General features: G+C 43.1%; 1 protein-coding gene across 30 annotated transcripts in view; it reads right to left on the bottom strand.

The window, feature by feature from the left end:
- The window catches only part of MAGI1 (membrane associated guanylate kinase, WW and PDZ domain containing 1), a 337,856-nt gene that overhangs the window by 14,370 nt on the left and 304,680 nt on the right, over positions 1 to 18,806 (bottom strand). For 23 of the 30 annotated variants that reach the window (XM_071439416.1, XM_071439423.1, XM_071439422.1 and 20 more), the window contains 5 exons: positions 16,992 to 17,208; positions 11,214 to 11,291; positions 8,436 to 8,527; positions 7,321 to 7,513; positions 2,704 to 2,997 (listed from right to left, as the gene is read on the bottom strand). In XM_071439416.1, coding sequence (XP_071295517.1) covers positions 2,704 to 2,997; positions 7,321 to 7,513; positions 8,436 to 8,527; positions 11,214 to 11,291; positions 16,992 to 17,208 — 874 coding nt within the window. The remainder of the gene's footprint in view (positions 1 to 2,703; positions 2,998 to 7,320; positions 7,514 to 8,435; positions 8,528 to 11,213; positions 11,292 to 16,991; positions 17,209 to 18,806) is intronic. The other 7 variants (XM_071439412.1, XM_071439403.1, XM_071439420.1 and 4 more) reach the window with 1 other exon arrangement.

The following is an 18,806-nucleotide window of genomic DNA, read 5'->3' as shown; positions in this document are numbered from 1 at the left end:
AGCCTCTCCAGTCCTTCTCTAAGCCAACTGCTTTTCAAGCTTCTGCCAATGTTTTGTTCTTTCTCAATTTAGAAAGATAAAATCATTCTAGGCCTAGGAGGGAGTGTGGCTCCCTATCTACCACACAGACCCACTCTACCAGCGCTGCATGGGGAAGCAACATGAAACATTTTCTTTCCATTGTGAATAAAGGTACTACCAGGGAAGGCACAGGACCACTACAGATGGGCCAAGACTGACAAAGGTAACCTGTTTGGTGCTGGCACCCACCTCAGCCTCTACTAACCCTTCCTCTTTTATGATCTTAGATGGCACCAGGTAGGAACAAAGAAGGAATAAGGTTCTCCTCATTAAAATACCTCTAAAACCACACACAAAACCATTGAGATGTTTGACACACAGAGCAAGAGCACTTTAGGATGAATGTGTTCTGGAGACAAAATTCTCCTCCTGTTTCATGCAGTTGTTCTGTTTCTAAAACACTGGGTTGTTCATAACATGCAGAATTGGGACACAGGGGATATACAACATCACTCAGACAAATCCAATGAGCTTTTCTACAGCTCCTTTATGTGGGCAAGAGGCCTTGGGGCACACAGCACTGGTCATCTCACACTTTGCATCCACAATACATTCACCCTCAAGATGCACTTTCCCATCTCTGCTGTAGTCTTCATTTGATTAGTAGTTTTAGAGATACACACACGACAACACTAGAAAGACCATAAAGAAGAAAAGGCTAAGACAAGGATATGTGAGGTTGGAAAGATGCAATGAAAACTGGCAGAAAGTGTTAATATTAGTTATATTAGTTACAAACATTAGGGAGATTTCTTTTTTTATTTTGTCTTTAATTTTACCATGATGTTAGAAAGTTTCTCTTTCTGGTAGTACAAAGCCCCATCTAGTTTGCAGTTTATCCTGTTTTGAGGATGTGAGTTTCTACTCTATCCAATCCACTAAAAACAGATGAAAGAGCCCACACCAAAGTGACCAAGGTGGGTATTAGAACCAGTTTGGCCCATCTCTAAATACTACCCATGAAAGAAAAAAACTACAAAGCAGGTCCAGAGCAAGCACCAGACAGCAGAGGGAACACATCTCATGCGGAGTGTTAGGAAAAAACTGAATATACTTGAAAAAATTAAAGGAAAAACAGTCACAGATCAACAGATCTCCTTGGGAGCCCCTGCACAGAAAACTTCCAGTTAGCAAGAATTTTGGGCTAAAGCAAACACAACTTTTAACAACCTCAGGTCAAGGTTTCTCTGCAGAGAAGAATTACAGCATAATCTTCATACAGTAAAAGTTATTTACACATGTTTGCAAATCTGTTCAGAAGATAAAAGCACACCCTCTCTTCTAGACTGTGTTCAGTTTGATCTTTTTTACATTACACCATTGTGTGCTGGCACCAAAACACCTATCTTGAAAGAGCAGTTTCCAGCAGCAAGGACAGTGTGAGAGAGCCTAGAATCTGAGAACTGACAGAACTCAATGCACTAGTTTTGTGCTACATAATTCCCCCTTGAAATCTCTGCTGCCAGACTTCCCAGAACAGAGCTAGAAACGGCCCGTTCTACATCAATACCAGCAAAGGTGCTGATGTATTACTAAGGGTGTCGCTGATGGGCAGTGGCAAGAAATGTCAGAAAATAAAGCCTGGGAGAATGAGGGAAAGGCAATTTCTTGCACCTGCGTGCCCCAGAAGCACTCAAGCTGCACAGGGAGTCTGCAATGCATTTTCTCTGCAAACCACAGCACTGCTGTGGGAGGTGCTGTGCAGATGGACAGTGCTCTGTCCTTCCTTTCCCTCCACCCCTAACACAGACTAAGGGAACACCTTCCTTCACAAAGTACAAATGGATGCCGCCTCTGGCCTCCTTTTGGAGGAGATGGAAAGGGAAGAAAATAGCATCTCTGACTGTTTCCTCCTTGCAATGTCACTTCTGCTTGAGAACAGGCTGTTCTGGGCATATTTGCAAAACCAGCGTATGTACATCTCCTCTGCAGCAACTCCTGGAAATGGGTATCTGCCCAGCAGAAAGACTGTCTTGAGACAGAAACCATGGCCACCTTTATTAAGTCAGGATATTACGTGTGACATAGTTTAAACTTAACTTCTTCCTAGTCTGAAGAAATGCATTTGGGTAGAGGTCAAATGGGTAAAAGAAACATCCTGTTCTTTTAACAGTATTCCCCATTTTATGTCTCACCAGGAAGCAGTATTAATTAAAACTTTCCAGCTACCAGCATGCTCACAACATAATGATGATCAGAATAACCCTGATTGCCAAAGAGAAGTTAATCAGTTTAAGCATTACTGCTTTTAAATCAACTGGCTTGATTCCACCATCACGAGACATATTTCATTCCACCTGCTACATTTCTGCACTGGCAAACAGCATCACTGGGAGGATCCCCAGAGAGCAAACCCCAGAGAGGCTCTCCTAGAAAGAGCATCAGGAATTGCATTGGTGACATTTTAGCTCTTCAAGTTGGGATGTCATTTCACTTTTCCCAACTCAGTGCCGAACAACACCCAGGAGGCAACACCTACCGAATCTTTACCTCTGATTTTGCTATTAACTACATAAATCGGGGCATGCCCATGACTTTTAACCAAACAGATCCCCACCCTCCTCCTCGGGCCGCAAGCTTCGCCTCTCACCAGAGGTGAAGCCAAAAACCCACGGGACTCACCGAACGTCGTCCCCGCCTCGGGCCTGCTGACGGAGGAGACGATGACGAAGCCGAAGCCCTCGTTCTCGCCGCGGCGGATCTCCACGTCGTAGGGCTGCACCACGGCGCTGACCACGCCGCTGCCGCCGCCGCCGCCGCTGCCGATGCCGCTGGTGCTGCCGCTGCCCGAGCTGACCGTGTTGAGCGAGTTCTGGCTGCCCTGCGGCGTCCGCTTCTCCTCCGTCAGCGAGGCCGGCTGGTTGCTGCTGTGGTGGGAGGAGGCCGGGGATGGGACTTCATTCTCTGCCTTGGGAACTGGGGAGGGGAGGAGAAAGAGTGTTCGAGCAGGCTGCCCCAGTCTAGGAGTGATGGGGGTAGGATGGGCAGGACGGATGGAGATGAGAGATCTCTGAAGGCGGGTCTTGGAACTTGGGGTTTATTGCAAAGGGCCTGGGTGCAGGGCCCTGCTGGGAGCTGCCAGCCACAGCTCGGAGCAGGCCCGAGAGAAGTAAAGAGAGTGGTAAAGAGAAAGAGAGAGAGAGGATGAGAAGATAAGAGAGCGAGGTTCCCATTACAATACAATAAATCTTCTTCTGTGTTGAATATTGTAACTCTCACTAACCAATCTAATACAAAATACAAATCTTACAGCATTTACATACGGCCTATAAGGATCATTACATTGCCATACTGTGTTACATTTTAAACTCTAAAAACTACTCTTTGGACTCTTTCTGCTAAGCTAGTAGGGTCTGCTCTGAGCCTTGCACCATTCTGCAAGCAGAGAATATTGTTTCATCAAAAGGGGATTACTTTCAGCTAGCCACACCACTGTTTTCTCATCATTCAGTAACTAAAGTATCTCAAAGCTTGCTTTCATTTCAATCTCGCTTATAGTTTCTATATTCTCAAAATATTTTGCCAGGCAATCATATTTATAGGGCTTTCCTGTTTCATCTTCCCCAACACACCATTTAGTGCTGAGAGGAATAGAGGATTTGTCTTTACAAACAAGCTGTGGGTCTGCTGGTAGATAAAACTATGACTGGGAGATAAAAGAAACAATGGGAAGGGTTCCACTGATTGATGAATGGAAAAAGATATTTGCTTTTACAAGTAAACTTTAGGTTTGCTGATAAATGAAATTAGACATTGAAAGATGAAAGAAACAATGGGGAAGAAAAATCCTTAAATTCAGTAAGAATTAAACATTAAAAGGGAGGGTTATACATTAGGGGGAAATCTTTGGGATCAGGTGTATCGGGAAGTCTGAACCTCCCAAGTACCTCAGCCAATGGGGAAAGAGAGAAGAGAAATGTGGCCAGGAAATTGGGATAAAAAGGGAGGCTGCATCCTCCAAAAATTGGAGAGATCCCAGGAGAATGCCTCATGGCCTCCCTCTTTATTCGAATAAAGTAAAAGGACTCCTCTGTCTCCTTTTTGTACATAAACCTCTGATGTTTGTGGATTAATTTTCCTAACAGTGCTTGGAGAGAGGTGTCTACTGAGAAAAGGGTAAATGAAAATCACCTGCTTTAGTCTGTCCATCTATGGCCATGCTTTCAATGGCTCTGCTCGGTGGTGGCACTGCCCACACTGCTCACCCTCTCCTGTGTGTGCTCATTCAGCCAAAGCCATCCACTGCCAAACTGCAGCCTGGTTAAACCAGTGCAGTGCTGCCTGCTTGGATGCTCTGTGGCATTTTAAACATGGATTACATCAGTTCAAAGGTGCCTCCTCCAGCTATTGCACCCCCACCTCCGTCATATATGTACAACCATATGTATGTTGCACATATATATGCACAAGCCAGAAGGAGAGGCAGTAATATCTCACAACACCACCTTCTGTGTAGTTTTAAACTGAAAGCTATCAATTAGTGCACTGATTGCCTTTGATTAATGGGATCTTTAGTAATAACAATCTCTCAACATGAGCAAAACAACTTGTGAACGAAGCATTTCTGGATGGAAGAGCCAGCAACTGTCATCTGTACAGACATTAAACACTGTTAACGTTAATATTAAACAAGTGTTTAACAGCAACTGAAGTTGGAAGGGGTATTAGTTTAAAATCTAATCAGCTACCACAAGCTTGAAGAAATCTCAAAAAAATTGGTTAGCTCAGACTCTGCTCAAGTGAGGGCCAACTATACCTAATATCAGTCCTGACAGATGTTTGTCTAATCAGCTGTTAAATATCTCCCCAGGCAATCTATTGGTTGCAATATCTGACTTAAATCTTCCCTGCTGCTACATAAGGCTATTATTTCTAGTGCTATCTAACAGGCATATGGAGAACATATTATTCCCTTCCTCTTTGCAGCAGTCTCTTATAGTCTTGGGAAGTTTAATACCTCCTCCCCCTCCTCTGCTTTAAGCTAAAGAATCCAAATTTGTTCAATATTTCCTTTCAGACCATGTTTTCTAGAGCTCTCCTTATTTTCCCTGGTCTTCTGGACTCCTTCCAGTTGGGCTCTCTCCAATTCAAATACGTCTTTCTTGAAGTGCTGGACCATATTGCACTAAGCCATCATCTGCTGGGAAATCAGGAGAGTTTCCCCCTGCCTACATCCCTGCACATTCTTTTTCTTCACCTGAGCCAACCTCAGCAAAAAGCTCGTGGCCCACAACAGCTTCCACTTCTTGTTACTCAGCCTGTTCTCCACAGCCCATTTGTGCAGCTGAGAGCAGCATATTGCACTTGTCCTTGCTGAATGGCTGCCTCTGCTAATCAGGTCACTTCTCCAATTTGGTGAATCAAAATTAAGTTGAAGATCTTAAAAGCATCAGCATGAAAATGGATGGCAAACAAAATCTAAACCTGTAATTTCATGATGCAAAAAAAAGAAAAAAGGACTTTAAAATATCCTTGGATAGAAGTCCTGTCTGCACTTATATACTCAAAAGTATGTACTAAATACATAGCATTCTTCATATTAAGATTACAGGAGCATAAAATTTCCCCTACATGGATCTCAGGACAGAGAGTACTCATTTAGGCAAACAATCTTTTTCTACTGGCGTACAGATGACAGGAGGAGCAAGGGACCAAAATTCAGGAACAGCCTTCTCCACAAAGTTCTGCTGAAATTTAAAAGCCTGTAAATATAAGGTGAAAGAAGGGATTCTGAATAATTTATCCTAGAGTAAGTGTCCACATTTGCAATGATTCAGAAATAGCTAGATCTGCAGTAACATGCCTCTGAATGAAATATCAAGAGAGATCTCATGCATCTAAATCTTTCATGGTAATTTCCAGCCCGGAGGCTGTAAAACTGCATAGAAAATCTACACACAAATACAATACCAAATTCAGCTGCCCTTCCCCTTCCTCCCAATGCTCTTCTAAAGCTTCTCTCACACCAGACCTTGGTCAGGAATTAAAGACAGGCTGTCAGAGGAGAGACATAACCTAGTGTTTATCCACACTGGGAAGAAAGAAAGAAATGAGAAGTGAATGCTCATTTATTATTGTGCAGAAGGAGCTCAGGCCTGGATAAGAACACAAAGCTATTTCAGAGGTACTCTTCTAGTCCTAACTTCCACTGAGGACCTAATTTCCAACCTGAATGTTATTTTGATTCTCTCTGAGATCAAAGTACATCACTGCCTGTTTATCTGATGATGCTTAAACTTGAAAAGCTATATGATATCCTTTTCTTTGAGTGAGTAAAAGCCAATCCCACATCTGAGTTCCTAAAGGGACTCAAAGGGACAGGCAGCACTCAAAAGTTACTATCCAGTATTAAACATATGGCTACATGTTATTTAGAAAGTTCATGCTCATGTCTTCATTGTCTCTGCTATCATGACATTTTTCAATCACTTATCTGGGTGCCAAAATGGTACCAGGCAGTGTCACTTCTCTTTGCATCTTTGTTTTTCTGCCAGCTTCTTTTCTGTTCATTTAGATCCTACACTTGTGCAGTGTGTGCACAATGCTCAGCGTAACTCAGCATACAGAAAACTCTCTAGACCTGTGCAACCTGGTCTAGTGGAAGGTGTCTCTGCCCATGGCAGAAGGGTTGGAAAAGGATGATATCTAAGATCCCTTTCAGCCCAAACCATTCTATGATTCTGTGACAACAAACATGCACGCCCTGGCCCACCAGAACCAACAATGTTTTGCAGTTTCCCATCCTGAGGTCACTTTACTACATGCTGAAGCTTGCCCTGAGCCTGAGGCAGCAGCCACCACCACACACCAGAGCCCTCACTCACATTCTGCCCTTGCGTCCCCTTCTCTGGACTTTTCATCACCTTTTCCCTCACTCCCAGTTTGAGGGTGACTATCAGGCTGCACATTTATTTTGGGAAGTATACAGAAAACACAAGCAGCTGGCCACAGTGTCTGCTGCATGAGTGTACACTGCAACCAAACAGTTCCCCATTTTATCAGAAACCTTATGAACACTGGGAAAGCCAACTAAGAGAGTCTTGATGGGAAAAAAAATATTGAAACTTATTTGGTCAGGAACAAAAAAGACTAAAAACAGGCAAAAGAGGAAAAATAACAATCCATCCCTTGAGTTTTCTCAGCACTAGAAGAAGCTTTTTTTTCCCCCTTAGGCCATTTGCTGAACAGATGGGATCCTGGCAAGAAAAGCCACCCCTGCGGGGTGATACTGCAGCCTACCTGTGTAAACCACTTTGCGCCTGACGGTCAGGTTGACGTGGCCTTGTTTGGCTGCCTGCTGCATGAGCTGGACCACGAGCTGGTGAGATTTGCCCACCACAGGCGTCCCATCCACGCAGATCAGCTCATCGCCCGATCGCAGGCGGCCGTCGGCATCAGCAGCACCCAGCGGTACAATGTGACCGATGTAAATCTGAGGAATTGGCACAGCAGGAGAGACAGCCATGAGAACCAGCTCAACAGCCAGCTGCAAGCAAGGGGCACTCCTAGCAGGACCTGATGTAGGAGGGACATGAAATTGTTGACAAATGTCTGCTGGTCAGGGAAGTTGTTTCTGTGAAAGCGGTTCCGCGTGAATACAGCACATTGTGAGATTGTAATAAATTGACATCTTGTTTCTTTAGGCAGTCCATTCACTCTAAGGACAGACAGCCTTAGGAAACTTCTTCAACCAGACAGTGACCAGACAGGAAGATGGTTAATAGCACTGAGGGTCTTGTCAGGGAAGCTGAGATTGAGTTACCCTTTCAGTTGCCTGCAGGGTTTACAAGCTCTGCACCACACGCTTGTCCTCCAACTCAGTCTTGGTTTATCTTCAGTGAGTTCTGTGGAGTTACTCTAACATGAGATGAATTTGTTGGTCTCTCTTCCCATAAATGAGCAAAATAATTTTGGCAGGGAAAAACATGGAAAGTCATGCTGCCACTATCTAGCTGTGACCTGTGCAGCGCAGGAAAGGATGACACCTCCCACAGGCACTGGATTTATGGTAAATAAATTAACTGAATTCAAGGACAGAACTGAGAATTCTAAGATCAAAATACTTGCAAACATGACCAGGACATCCTGTCCTCAGCGTCCAAGGACCTATGTGTTTTTATTTGGTTTATCATTAAAGTAGAAGGAGAAGCCAAACCCATTTCGGTTATGGAGTTCTGGGGTTATTTTGGAGGGAGGGTGAGGAGATGCAGGATATATATATGTATATGTATATATATATATATATATATAGTCCAGTAACTATTTAGCAGTGATACTACAGCATAGTTCTGCACAGCTGTACATTCTACTGCTGTGTTTCTGAAAGATGCCACAAACTAAAACTTGATACTCACAGGTTCTCCAGGCTCATTTCCACCTAGAATCCTAAATCCAAACCCAGTTTCCTTTCTCCATAGAAAGATATCCTGCTCTTGATAATCTGGAACTGAAGGGAAAGAAGAAAAACTATCATTTTTAATCAAAATATCACACCTTTTTACCCAAATCAGGACTACTCAGACGTACATAAAAGGATGTGCCATGCAATTTTAACATTTAAATGAGATGAGCTTGGAGACCACCTCCCTTTTACATAAAAAAAGGAGACATAACTATCAACATTTATAGTTTTAAATACTAAGGATTATTACTTACATTACCATTAAAAGTTATGTAGTGGTTTCTACTTTCTAGGCATCTACTTGTGACTTTATCACTATAATATTTCCTTCTGTCAATATTAGCATCATTACCCATTCTCTCCCATTGGAAGAGAAGAGTCTCTTCCAAACCATCAATAAATAAATGTGTACAGCAGAGAATTACTCTGCCAGAAACAATACAGCTGCCTCTTCTTACATGGGAGACAGAAGAGCCACTTGTTATGACTTCTACTATTTAATTAACTTTCCCAAGCATAGTTTGCTATCTGTCAACTAACTCTGCTTTAAATAACTGTGGGACAGATCCCTAGTTGGTGTAAATCAGAAGGGCTCCACTCAAAACAGTGCAGCTCTCCTGACTCTCACTTGTTCGTGTGCAGGCTCTGCAAAAGCACTGAAGAGATAAAACCAGCTGGAAACATAAAAAAAGCCCAACCTTGCCTACTCATTAGTATGGAACACCAGCAAGGTTTTTACAATGAATATTACATACAGTGAAGTACTAACCTTGAAGCGCTGTTGAACAGCAATGTTTTATATTAACTTACTCATGCTTGCTTTCATCCCTTTTTTAAAAATGCATAACTAATTGCTAACATTATATCATATCAGAAGGCAACTTCAGGTTCATTTAATATTTATTGGATAGTATCTGTAGCATTGACTAATTTTGTAATGATCCCCTCCCAAAATTTATAATTAATGATAATAAAAAGCTGTTGCTTTACCAGTCAGCTGCCTATAATTTCAGCAAAGAAACCAAAGTATATTGTTCAGGAATCCAATTTAAAAAAGTGCCTCCTCAGACACAGGATGCAGCACATTTAATGACACATCATCTAGCTTTCTCTGTCTATGAACAGGTTGTTTTCCATTGGCATCAGTGAATGTCAGATTGGGCCCTAATTGGATTTTACACTGTCTGTGCTTATTCTGCAACAAGTTGGGTCTGCTCTGGTGCTTGTCAGACTTTTGGTTACCTCTGAAGGTCTCTCTTCAATGAGTTAAAATATAACATGAATTGAAGAATGGGGAATACTAAAAAATTAAACGAATAGGTGAATGGTAAGCTACAGATGTCTGCTTCAACATTTTCATTTAAGCTGGCTTTACAGATAATGTTTTTACATTTTAATTACCTGCAATTATAAGCCAAGCTTAACACCCGTGCCCTCACTGAATTAGAGGCTGATTTTTGTCCAGACACAATTACAGAGCGCTCGGGTGATGAGCACGCCGGGTGCCCGTGTGCCTCATCTCCCCTGGCTGAAGGCAGCTCGCCACGCACAGACATGCAGCACAACAGCATCCAGACAATGAATTAATTGCTGTTTGTCACTGCCTTCAGCAAGGGGAGCGTGACAAGCAGACACAGTCAGGAGCGTCTCTCAGCCCTTCTCAGGCTGTTTTGGCACAGGTTGGCCCCAAACAATTAATAGAGTGTGTTGGATCTGTCAGAGGTAAAGTGGCTGCTGCAGAGAGCTCCGGCGTGGGCCCGTGTCCGCGGCATCTCTCAGCATCTTCCCATTTGTCACCCCTCCAGTCCCACTGAGCGATGCCTTATGGCCCTGGTTTGGGTCCCAGCTACACAATTAATGCTGCTGGAGGGAACAGCAGGCCAGGCTGGACCAGCCATGTCAGACCAGAGCAACAGAAAAAGACAAGTCTGCCCCCAAAGAAGCTGATTCTTTCACATAGTGCTCTTCCCACTGGAAGGATTTCAGTGAGGTGGAACACAGAGACAACAGACATACAGACAACACACCTTTTCACAGAATGAATACAAAGCTCCTTTTACCACTTATTGCAGCAGCTCTGCAGGGCAGTGGTTCACTGGCACAGCCCAGAACACCCCTCCACCCCCGAGCTTCAGAGCTGAGACCCTCTGGGGTTCCATACTGGAGAATTATTTTAGGTTGTCCCATTATTCAGTTGCACTTCTGAGGAGCCACTTTCCTTACTCAATGGGAACATGGTGCTGCTGACTTTGGTGTTTCAACTTTGTTGAAAATGAATGGAAAATGGCCTCTAGGAGCCATTCATTGCATCCCTGCACTGTGGCTGATCTCAAGCATGTCTGACTCTGATAAAACATGTACGCAGCCCAAACGGGTAAAATTTAACAACAGCAAAATTTAATCTGCTTGTCCCAAATTAAACCAGACCATTTGGAGAGCAGTGCAAAAGTGGTAAGAAGAGTTCTGTGAATGTCAGGACAGGTGGGTGATGCAGCCCCATTGATGAGCCACGTGGGCAAACACATGAAGGAAACAGGAACATGATACACCCACCCTTGACCACCTACAGCATCCAGCCAGGACAGCAAAGCCAGGCTTTGCCCCTGGCTGGCTCAACCTGGCACATGGCCCTGCCAGACTCCCTTGGTGATGAAGAGCCCCCGCCACAGAGCAGCAATGACACCAGAACAAGACATCACAAGACACAGATACATTCTCAGCACAGTCTTACATTCTCCAAAACTCGTGGAATTGATTTCTCTCTCTCTCTCACCCTTGCTCAGTCCAGTTGCAGGTGAAGGTGACATAGCTGTAATATTAATTTTACAGTTTTGCAAAGCTTAATGTATCTGCTTTCTTGTTAGTTCATTTACTTAATTGTGACTTTATGGGTCATGTTAGGCTTGCATGCACAATTTGTTAAGGTTGTAGCTACTATGGATTATGACATACTAAGTTTCACATCTCTGTGCATGTGTAGATATAAAATACACGCACATATGAATTTACACATTTATGCACATGCATGCAGGTACATTTGAAAAACCTTTTTTCTCCTTAGAGGAAATATTTATGTGAGAACACCTTAAACATACTTTTCTACAAAAATCTTTCAACTTCATGACATAAGTTAGTTTTCCAAATAGAAATATCTTCACCTAATGTTAAAAGAAATTCTAAATATGTGGTGATGAAAAATGAACATGGTTCTTAATTACAGATAATTTTAATCAAACTTTACTATGCAACTTTAACATGCTATATAAAATAAAAATCTACCTAGTGTGACATCAATTTCAACATAAGATGGATTCAAGAATGATCAGTGTGGGTTTGCTTTAGTCACTGGCTCATTTGAGGCAGCAGCACTTTCAGTGACTCAGAGCTTGGCAAAGCACAAAATGTTTAAGGCCCAGATTCAGCAAAATATATGAGGACAAGTCTGAAACTAGGAGTGGACACTGAAGCTGATGGAGAGTTTTATAGCTGAAAACACCTGCAATTTACCCATAGATCTCATAAGGCTCCATATCTGCAAGAAATCCATTTACTAAACTATCCCACTGCAGGAGAATTCAAATTTTTTTTGTCTTTTCCCTTTAACCAGCCATTTGTTAAAGGGTTCTTGTGGTGGCATGGAAAGCTTTTGAAAGATGGCTTCAGCAGGAGCTCAGATGAACAAGCTCATGTGAGTACCATGGTCCCTTTTAGCAACACATTCTCCAAGGGCATGGATACATCTGTGTGCCCAAGAGTATCACTGCTACTATTTGTCTACTATTCATATAATAAAAGGACATAACCCTGCCAAAGGGCTTTTACTAAAAATCATCTTTCAACTCAGTCTGATCAGAAGGTGGCCGAAATACTCTCTGAAATACTCTGAAATTTATGAGTGTATTCTTCTTTTCTATTTTAAGGGAAAATTATCTAATGTTTGTGTCATTGTGCAAATATTTTTAGTTCTATGTAACTGCTGATGAGCCAACAGGATAGGGTCAAGACTTGTTTGTATTGTTTTAATTAGATTTGGGGAGAGAAAAATCCTCCCAAACAAATTGTGTGCCTGAAAATAAAATTCAAATATTAATGATAACTTCGAATATTTTAAAAGCTTTAAAAATTCTCTATCATGTTCTGCTTTACTTTTAATTAAATGCTTAAGCCCTTCAAAGGGATTCATTAACACATCTGCAATTCAGATTAATTCATTTTGTCACTGCTGTTTTGACAGATGGCCATATGTAGGATACAGTATTTTGCAAAGCAATCAGGCCACATGAGAAAAATTTGACAACAGATTGTGTTAATCTTTAAGGAAGTTTAATAATACATTGAAAAGTAAAAAGCATATTATAAAAATATATTTCAATAAAACAGTGTGAGGTTTCTGAATTGTGGTTCTCTGCTAAGCCACTCAATTGCTGTTTCTGTCTCTGAGTGCTCTTCAAGTGTGTCATTCCTGGATCTTGGAACTGCTTCAGCTTTCAAACCTTAAGGGTTTGTCCTTCCCTCTGATTCATGTACACAACTCCCACGAGCAGCAATGAGTTGCCCATAACGAGGAGCTCGGGCAGCTAAAGCTCAGCACCAGCAAAGAGTGCATTTGCTACCACCACCAAATGCTCTGTTTTCACATTCCCACAAAGCTGGCTATTCTCAAACATCTTAATCCAGCAAAGGCTGGTCACTCTGGGCCAGACTGCAGCGCAGCATCTGAGCTCAGCCTTAGCCTTAAAGCATGCCTTTGGGTTTACAGCTTGGAAATAAGCTTCCTTGGACCTGAGCCCAAACACTCAGCACCTTGCAGGGCTGATCCCCTCACCCCAGGGAGCTCCACATGAAGGAACTTTAACCCACATTTGTGGAATAAAGTTGCAGCTCTAATCTGCTTCCTCCCAGCCAGTCCAGAAACAGAGATGGAGCCTTTCCTTAGCTTTGCATTAGTAATTCCGGCTTAATTTTTGTTCTTTTTTTTCTTCCCCTAAACAAGCAACGTCTGTGGCTCTCCCCCGCAGAATTGGAGCACTTTCTGATATTAAGATGCATTAGGTAAATCATGAAAATACATGCTTTTACCCAATTATGGGTTAGCTGGTCCTTTTCAACCTAATTGTTCTCTAGCAATGACTTCAGTGAGACAGGTCACATATGGCAAATACTGTCTTTTTGAAAGAAATACTGATCCAAAGACAACTCAAGTACAGGAGGAATGAATTTTAGACATTCTGAAATATTAAATATTGCCTTTGCTTTCTGTGTCTACATTCTTATTATTAATGTAAGTAACAATGGGATGCATTCCCAGAGAAAAAGGCAGTAGGTATTCATTACAGATTCAGTACTTCTTAGAAATATCTTGGAGAAGATGAATTCATATACTGAATAAAACCTCTTTACAATATTTTTTTTAGATTAAAAAAATCTGTCTGGGCTGGAGCTAATGAATTCATCTTCTTGTATCAACTGCACTTGAAAAATTGCACTATGCTCTTTTTATGCTCAACAATTTCAAAAATGGGACAAAATAAAACACTTAAGATGATCTAACACTCTAAAATTCTGTCCTTTTTAAATTCCTGATATGCTTCAACACAAAGGCTTGTTCCTGTTTTTCAGTCCACTTGTTGAGGATTCAAAACCCTGAAGAACATCCTATAACCCCTTTTTCAGGCTTTTTAAGGCCAGCAATTACCAGAGGGCAAGGCCTGAGTGGCAGAAGAGCTGTGCTGGGGCTCCTCAAGTGGTGGAGCCTTCTAAAACCCCCCAAATTCCCTGGTGACTGCATGTGTCACCCACCCTCAGCCCTGGCACTGGGGTGACATCCTCCTGCTGTGCATAAGATTTTCACTTAGCTCTGCTCACACCTCCATCAGAAGGCTGCAGAGAGAGAGAGTCACACCCAGCACCCAAAGCTGTCATTGGAGATGAGAGTCCCAAAGCCTGAGGGAATGGGTGAAGTAAAGGAGAAAGAGAAGATGTGACTGTTTCCCCACCAGCCAAAGGCGGCACTGGAGTTAAACCCAACTGCAGATGGGTAAAAACATGAAGAAGAGCACAGGTGGAGCTGACAGACAGCAGAGCTGGAGTCCCCAGGGAATGGTTTCTCCCATCACACACTAATGCTCAGTGTCAGCAGAGCTCCCTGCAGATAACCCGAGAGCCATGCTTGGGAAAAACTGGGAATGAGTCTCCAAGGGATGATTCAGGTTCCTAAGAAAGGCAGAGAAACACAGGGCTTCACCCCAAGCCCCCAGGGCAGCAGAGCCAGGTTTCAGCTGTGAACCACAGACTCTGCTTATGAGACTGGTGATAAATAAGGGCTTGGTGAGGCAAGGAGGAGCTGACCACTGACCTCAAAGTAAAACCACCAGTCATGCTCTGGGATCAGACCACAAAAGTAGAAAGAGCACATCCAACTCAATTTTTCACTTATCTTTCCTGCTTTTCTTCACATTTCATTACCCACAGCAAAGCCATGTCACTAGCTAAGAGTGCAGGTTAATCCCCAGGGAATGTGTTTCACTCCAGCTTAGGGTTGGAAATTCACAGACTCTTGGACACCTCTAATGGTTTAAAAGAAGATATAAGCCATATCACACTTCCACCATTCTCCAAAAAAACCCTATCTATGAAACCAAGAAAGCTCAGAAAAACGCCTTCTTGAAAGGGAACAGCAATGGGATGAAAAGGTCATAGAAAAGCAATAATGTTCAAACAGGTTTTATCTGGTAGAAGAGGCAAGAGACAAGGACTGAAGCAGGAGAAGAGGATCAGCCCCACTACAGAGATGCTGGACTATGGAAAGGTGAGGCAGGGAAGCTGAAGGGGTGTAGCAGATCCCAGTCTAGCAACAGGCCCAAGCAGTGAAGATTGTGGCAAAGGAAAAGAGGAGGTGTGGGAAGCCAGCAGGTCAAGAGACTGTGAAAAGGCCTCTGGAAGGGCTCTAGGCCCAGCCAAGGACAAAACCTCTACAGGATAACTGCAGCCATCGAGGAAAGACGGAGGATTTAGCACATGGTGTTGGAGGTGACACAGAAGAGTGACTGCCTGTGCACTTCAGGCTCAGTCTTGGGTCTTATCAGAAAAGACAGACAGGAGTTAAGGCTGCTAAGCTGATACTAATGACTAATTAGTATGAGTTAAACAGTTAATTAGAAATTAGCTAAGTAGCTGCAGGGGGTCAGAGGCAATGGCAGCACAGTGCCAGCAGGAACCGCACGGGCCGGGCAGTGGGAAGGCCAGTGCCATGGGACACTTGTCCACCCAGGCAGGAGAAGGAGGAGCTCTGCCCACAGCTCTGCAGGGCTCAGCAGCCACTGTCCCTCAGCTCTCACCCCTTTTTCCCATTTCAATGAGCTGCACACATACAAGCTCTGTCACTGCACTCTGCAGATCAGCGTGACCCGAGAGCCCGCAGGGTCAGTACGCCCAATCCCCAGGAAAGGATGGGAAAGGAGGCAGAGCACAAAAGCAGAGACACCTACAAACTGCATTGCTGAGACATTCAATCCAAAGAGATGCATCTTCAGCCAAGAAACTGTGACTCATGATTTAATTTTCCCAGGATATAAGACTTCAAAGTGATTCATTTCGTCAGTGAGAAAAAGTCCTACCATTTTTCATTCTGAGGTAAAGGTTAATTTCTTACTGGTTTTACCAATTTCCAGTTAGACAATAAAATCAAACAGTGGGTGGTACTCTCAGAGCACTAAGACTTTGAAACTCCCTTTTCTCTACCTAAAGTAACTACTGCCTTTCAAAATGAACCTAACACTGGAACTCTTTAAGAAGCTTTTACAGATTTGATCATCTTCAGCAGTGCAATTAAAGCAAAGCCAATTTGTTTATTTTGTTTCCTGAGAAGAAACTGATTGAAACCACATTTATGGTCTTGGAACAGAGTCAAAACCCTGCTGAATTATTAGCCAATTGTGCAGATTATTAATTGCCATAAAAGCCACTCACAATATGCATTTAATATCTGTATTGTTAAAGTGTCCACTCTGGTCAAAGTAAAATGGCTCAGCTGGATTTTCTCCTCCCCAGAGTGAGGCTGAAAAGCATCTGATATGAATTTCAGCAAACTAAATACTTCCCCTCCTTACTGAAATTCCTATGCATAACAGATAATGAGTCTTAACCTCAAAAAAAGAGGTAAGGATCTGGATAACGAACTTGAAAACTCTCCTCCAGCCTAATTTAAAAACACAATAAAAACATAGGGGAAAAGACAGTCTTTAATTCTAAAGAGATTTTTCATATTAATCTTTGGTCTAAGAAAGATGATCCTAAGAGAGATGATTCCTAGAGATGGCCTAAACCCAATCCTCATGAGACAGCAAACTGCATCTCTACCAAGTGGGTCCCACCGACAGACACCAAATCAACCAGCAGAATCCCTACGCTCCCAGCAGAAACCAAAAAGATTCATTTCTTCGCAAAGAAAACACCCAGGCAGCGGCTGCCGGAGCCGTAGCCTTAGCAACTCCACCTGCTTCATACTCACGTCGGCTTTCATACATGCTCCTGGACTGGGCCCAGATTTTGAATGGATCTGGCTTTTTCTGGCCAGCAGTGTCGGGCTGGTCGGCGGCCGGCGCCTCGGGGGCGGCGAAGTCGGGCAGCACCTGGGTGCTGTGCGCGGGGGACGCCGTGTGCCCGCTGCGGTGGCTCGAGACGCTCTGCTGGGAACTGTTTTGGCTGTCTTTCCTTTCAAGTGGTTGCTGTAAGGAAGAGAGCGAGTGGAAAGGGAGAGAACAGACGGTTATTGGTCGCTGAGTGGGTGTTTTCCCATCAATTTTTCTCCCTTCTTTGATCAGGCTTTTTTCTGCATGCACATAAGTAAATATATTAAGTCACAGTTTTGCTGCTACTCAGTTAATGCTGGGTGCAGCTGAATTCCCTGGTGACAGATTCTGATAGGCAGACTGACAGAAAGAGATATACAAAACAATGTAATTCTTCATTAAAAAAAAAGAGCATTTTTCCATCTCAAACGTAAGACAGCTAAATCTCATTATAGGTTACTAGTTTCAGCGCACTTATTTTTTCCTGAATTAAGGCAAAAAATCTCACCAACCTATTCAGATAACATTTGAGTCTAACTGGAGCCTGAAAGAAAATGGAAGAACTATTTGCTGTGAAAACTTTGTGATTTCACTGTGAAAACTCAGACTGTCCCTCTGAACAGATTCAAGCACAGTCCTTACTATGCAAGATCACTTTTTCTCCCCACGTAACAAATCCGTGGACATCTGAGTACCCCTTTAATGGCTCTGCTCCCCAGAGCATCCAAGGGACTTCTGCAGACCTTAACAAATGTGAAAATATCTATTTGATGTGTTTTAATTAAATATATTTAAACAGGAAAAAATTAATCCATCTAAACTCAGGGCTTATTCCAAAGTAGTGTGTCAAGAGTTCTGACTACTTACTATTTAGCTAAGCAAGGTATATAGCTCTTAACTCAAATTCACAACTGTGAGCTCAAATGAAGCACAAGCCACATTTGCACTGCCAGGATTTGTACAAGTCAATATGCAGCAAAATCCTCAACAAGAGCTCCCCACACTGTGCAGCAAATGCTTTTTAATGCTCTTTTGAGATGAACCTTGGATTGCCACCAAGGCTGAGTGCAATCTCCCACCTGCTCTGGAACAGGGAACTGTGCTCCCAGGGCTGCTCTGACACAGAGGGTGGTCAGAAAACAGCATCTCACAGGTTGTTTATGCAACATCCACTGTTTCCCAGCTAAAAGGGGTCAGCTACAAACACCAATAAACCTCAGGCGGGAATTCAAACCTCCTGCTGGCAGAGGGTATCTCAAAACACTGCAACAGAATTCTGTGCTTTCAGATACTTCTCTCTAGGAACCCAGGCTGGGGTAGGGAGAGAAGCCAGCAGCAGACACAGACTGGATCAGCATGGGGGGCTCCCTGGCCACGGGTCTGGGCACCCCTGGGCTCACTCTGAACACGAGACCCCAGGCAGCCAACGCTCCACCATAGAACAGCTGCATTAACTACAGAGGAGAAAGTAAACATACAAAGTGCCCTCTTTTAAAGTCTTAAAAAAACCCAAAACCCCAGGTAAAATTATTGTGAGGTTGTACATTCTTCAGGTTTACACTGAGAAAAAATCCCAGCTTCAACAGCCCAAATAATGTTGACCTTTCAGCCCTGTATTTGAGTTGTTGATCCACCACCTGCATCTTTTTAAAGGGTATCTCGATTGACTAGAATGTGAAATTGCCTTTGTCCTTTAAAGCAATTTTGAACAAAGCTTACCTGCTGTGATTACTCATCTGCAGACTTTCAAATAC

The sequence above is a fragment of the Agelaius tricolor genome, unplaced genomic scaffold, assembly GCF_023055355.1.
Source record: "Agelaius tricolor isolate 1412-34295 unplaced genomic scaffold, bAgeTri1.0.p SCAF_14, whole genome shotgun sequence".
Taxonomy (NCBI): domain Eukaryota; kingdom Metazoa; phylum Chordata; class Aves; order Passeriformes; family Icteridae; genus Agelaius; species Agelaius tricolor.
The sequence above is the reverse complement of the archived record's forward strand: the minus strand, read 5'-3'. Positions and strand labels throughout refer to the sequence as shown.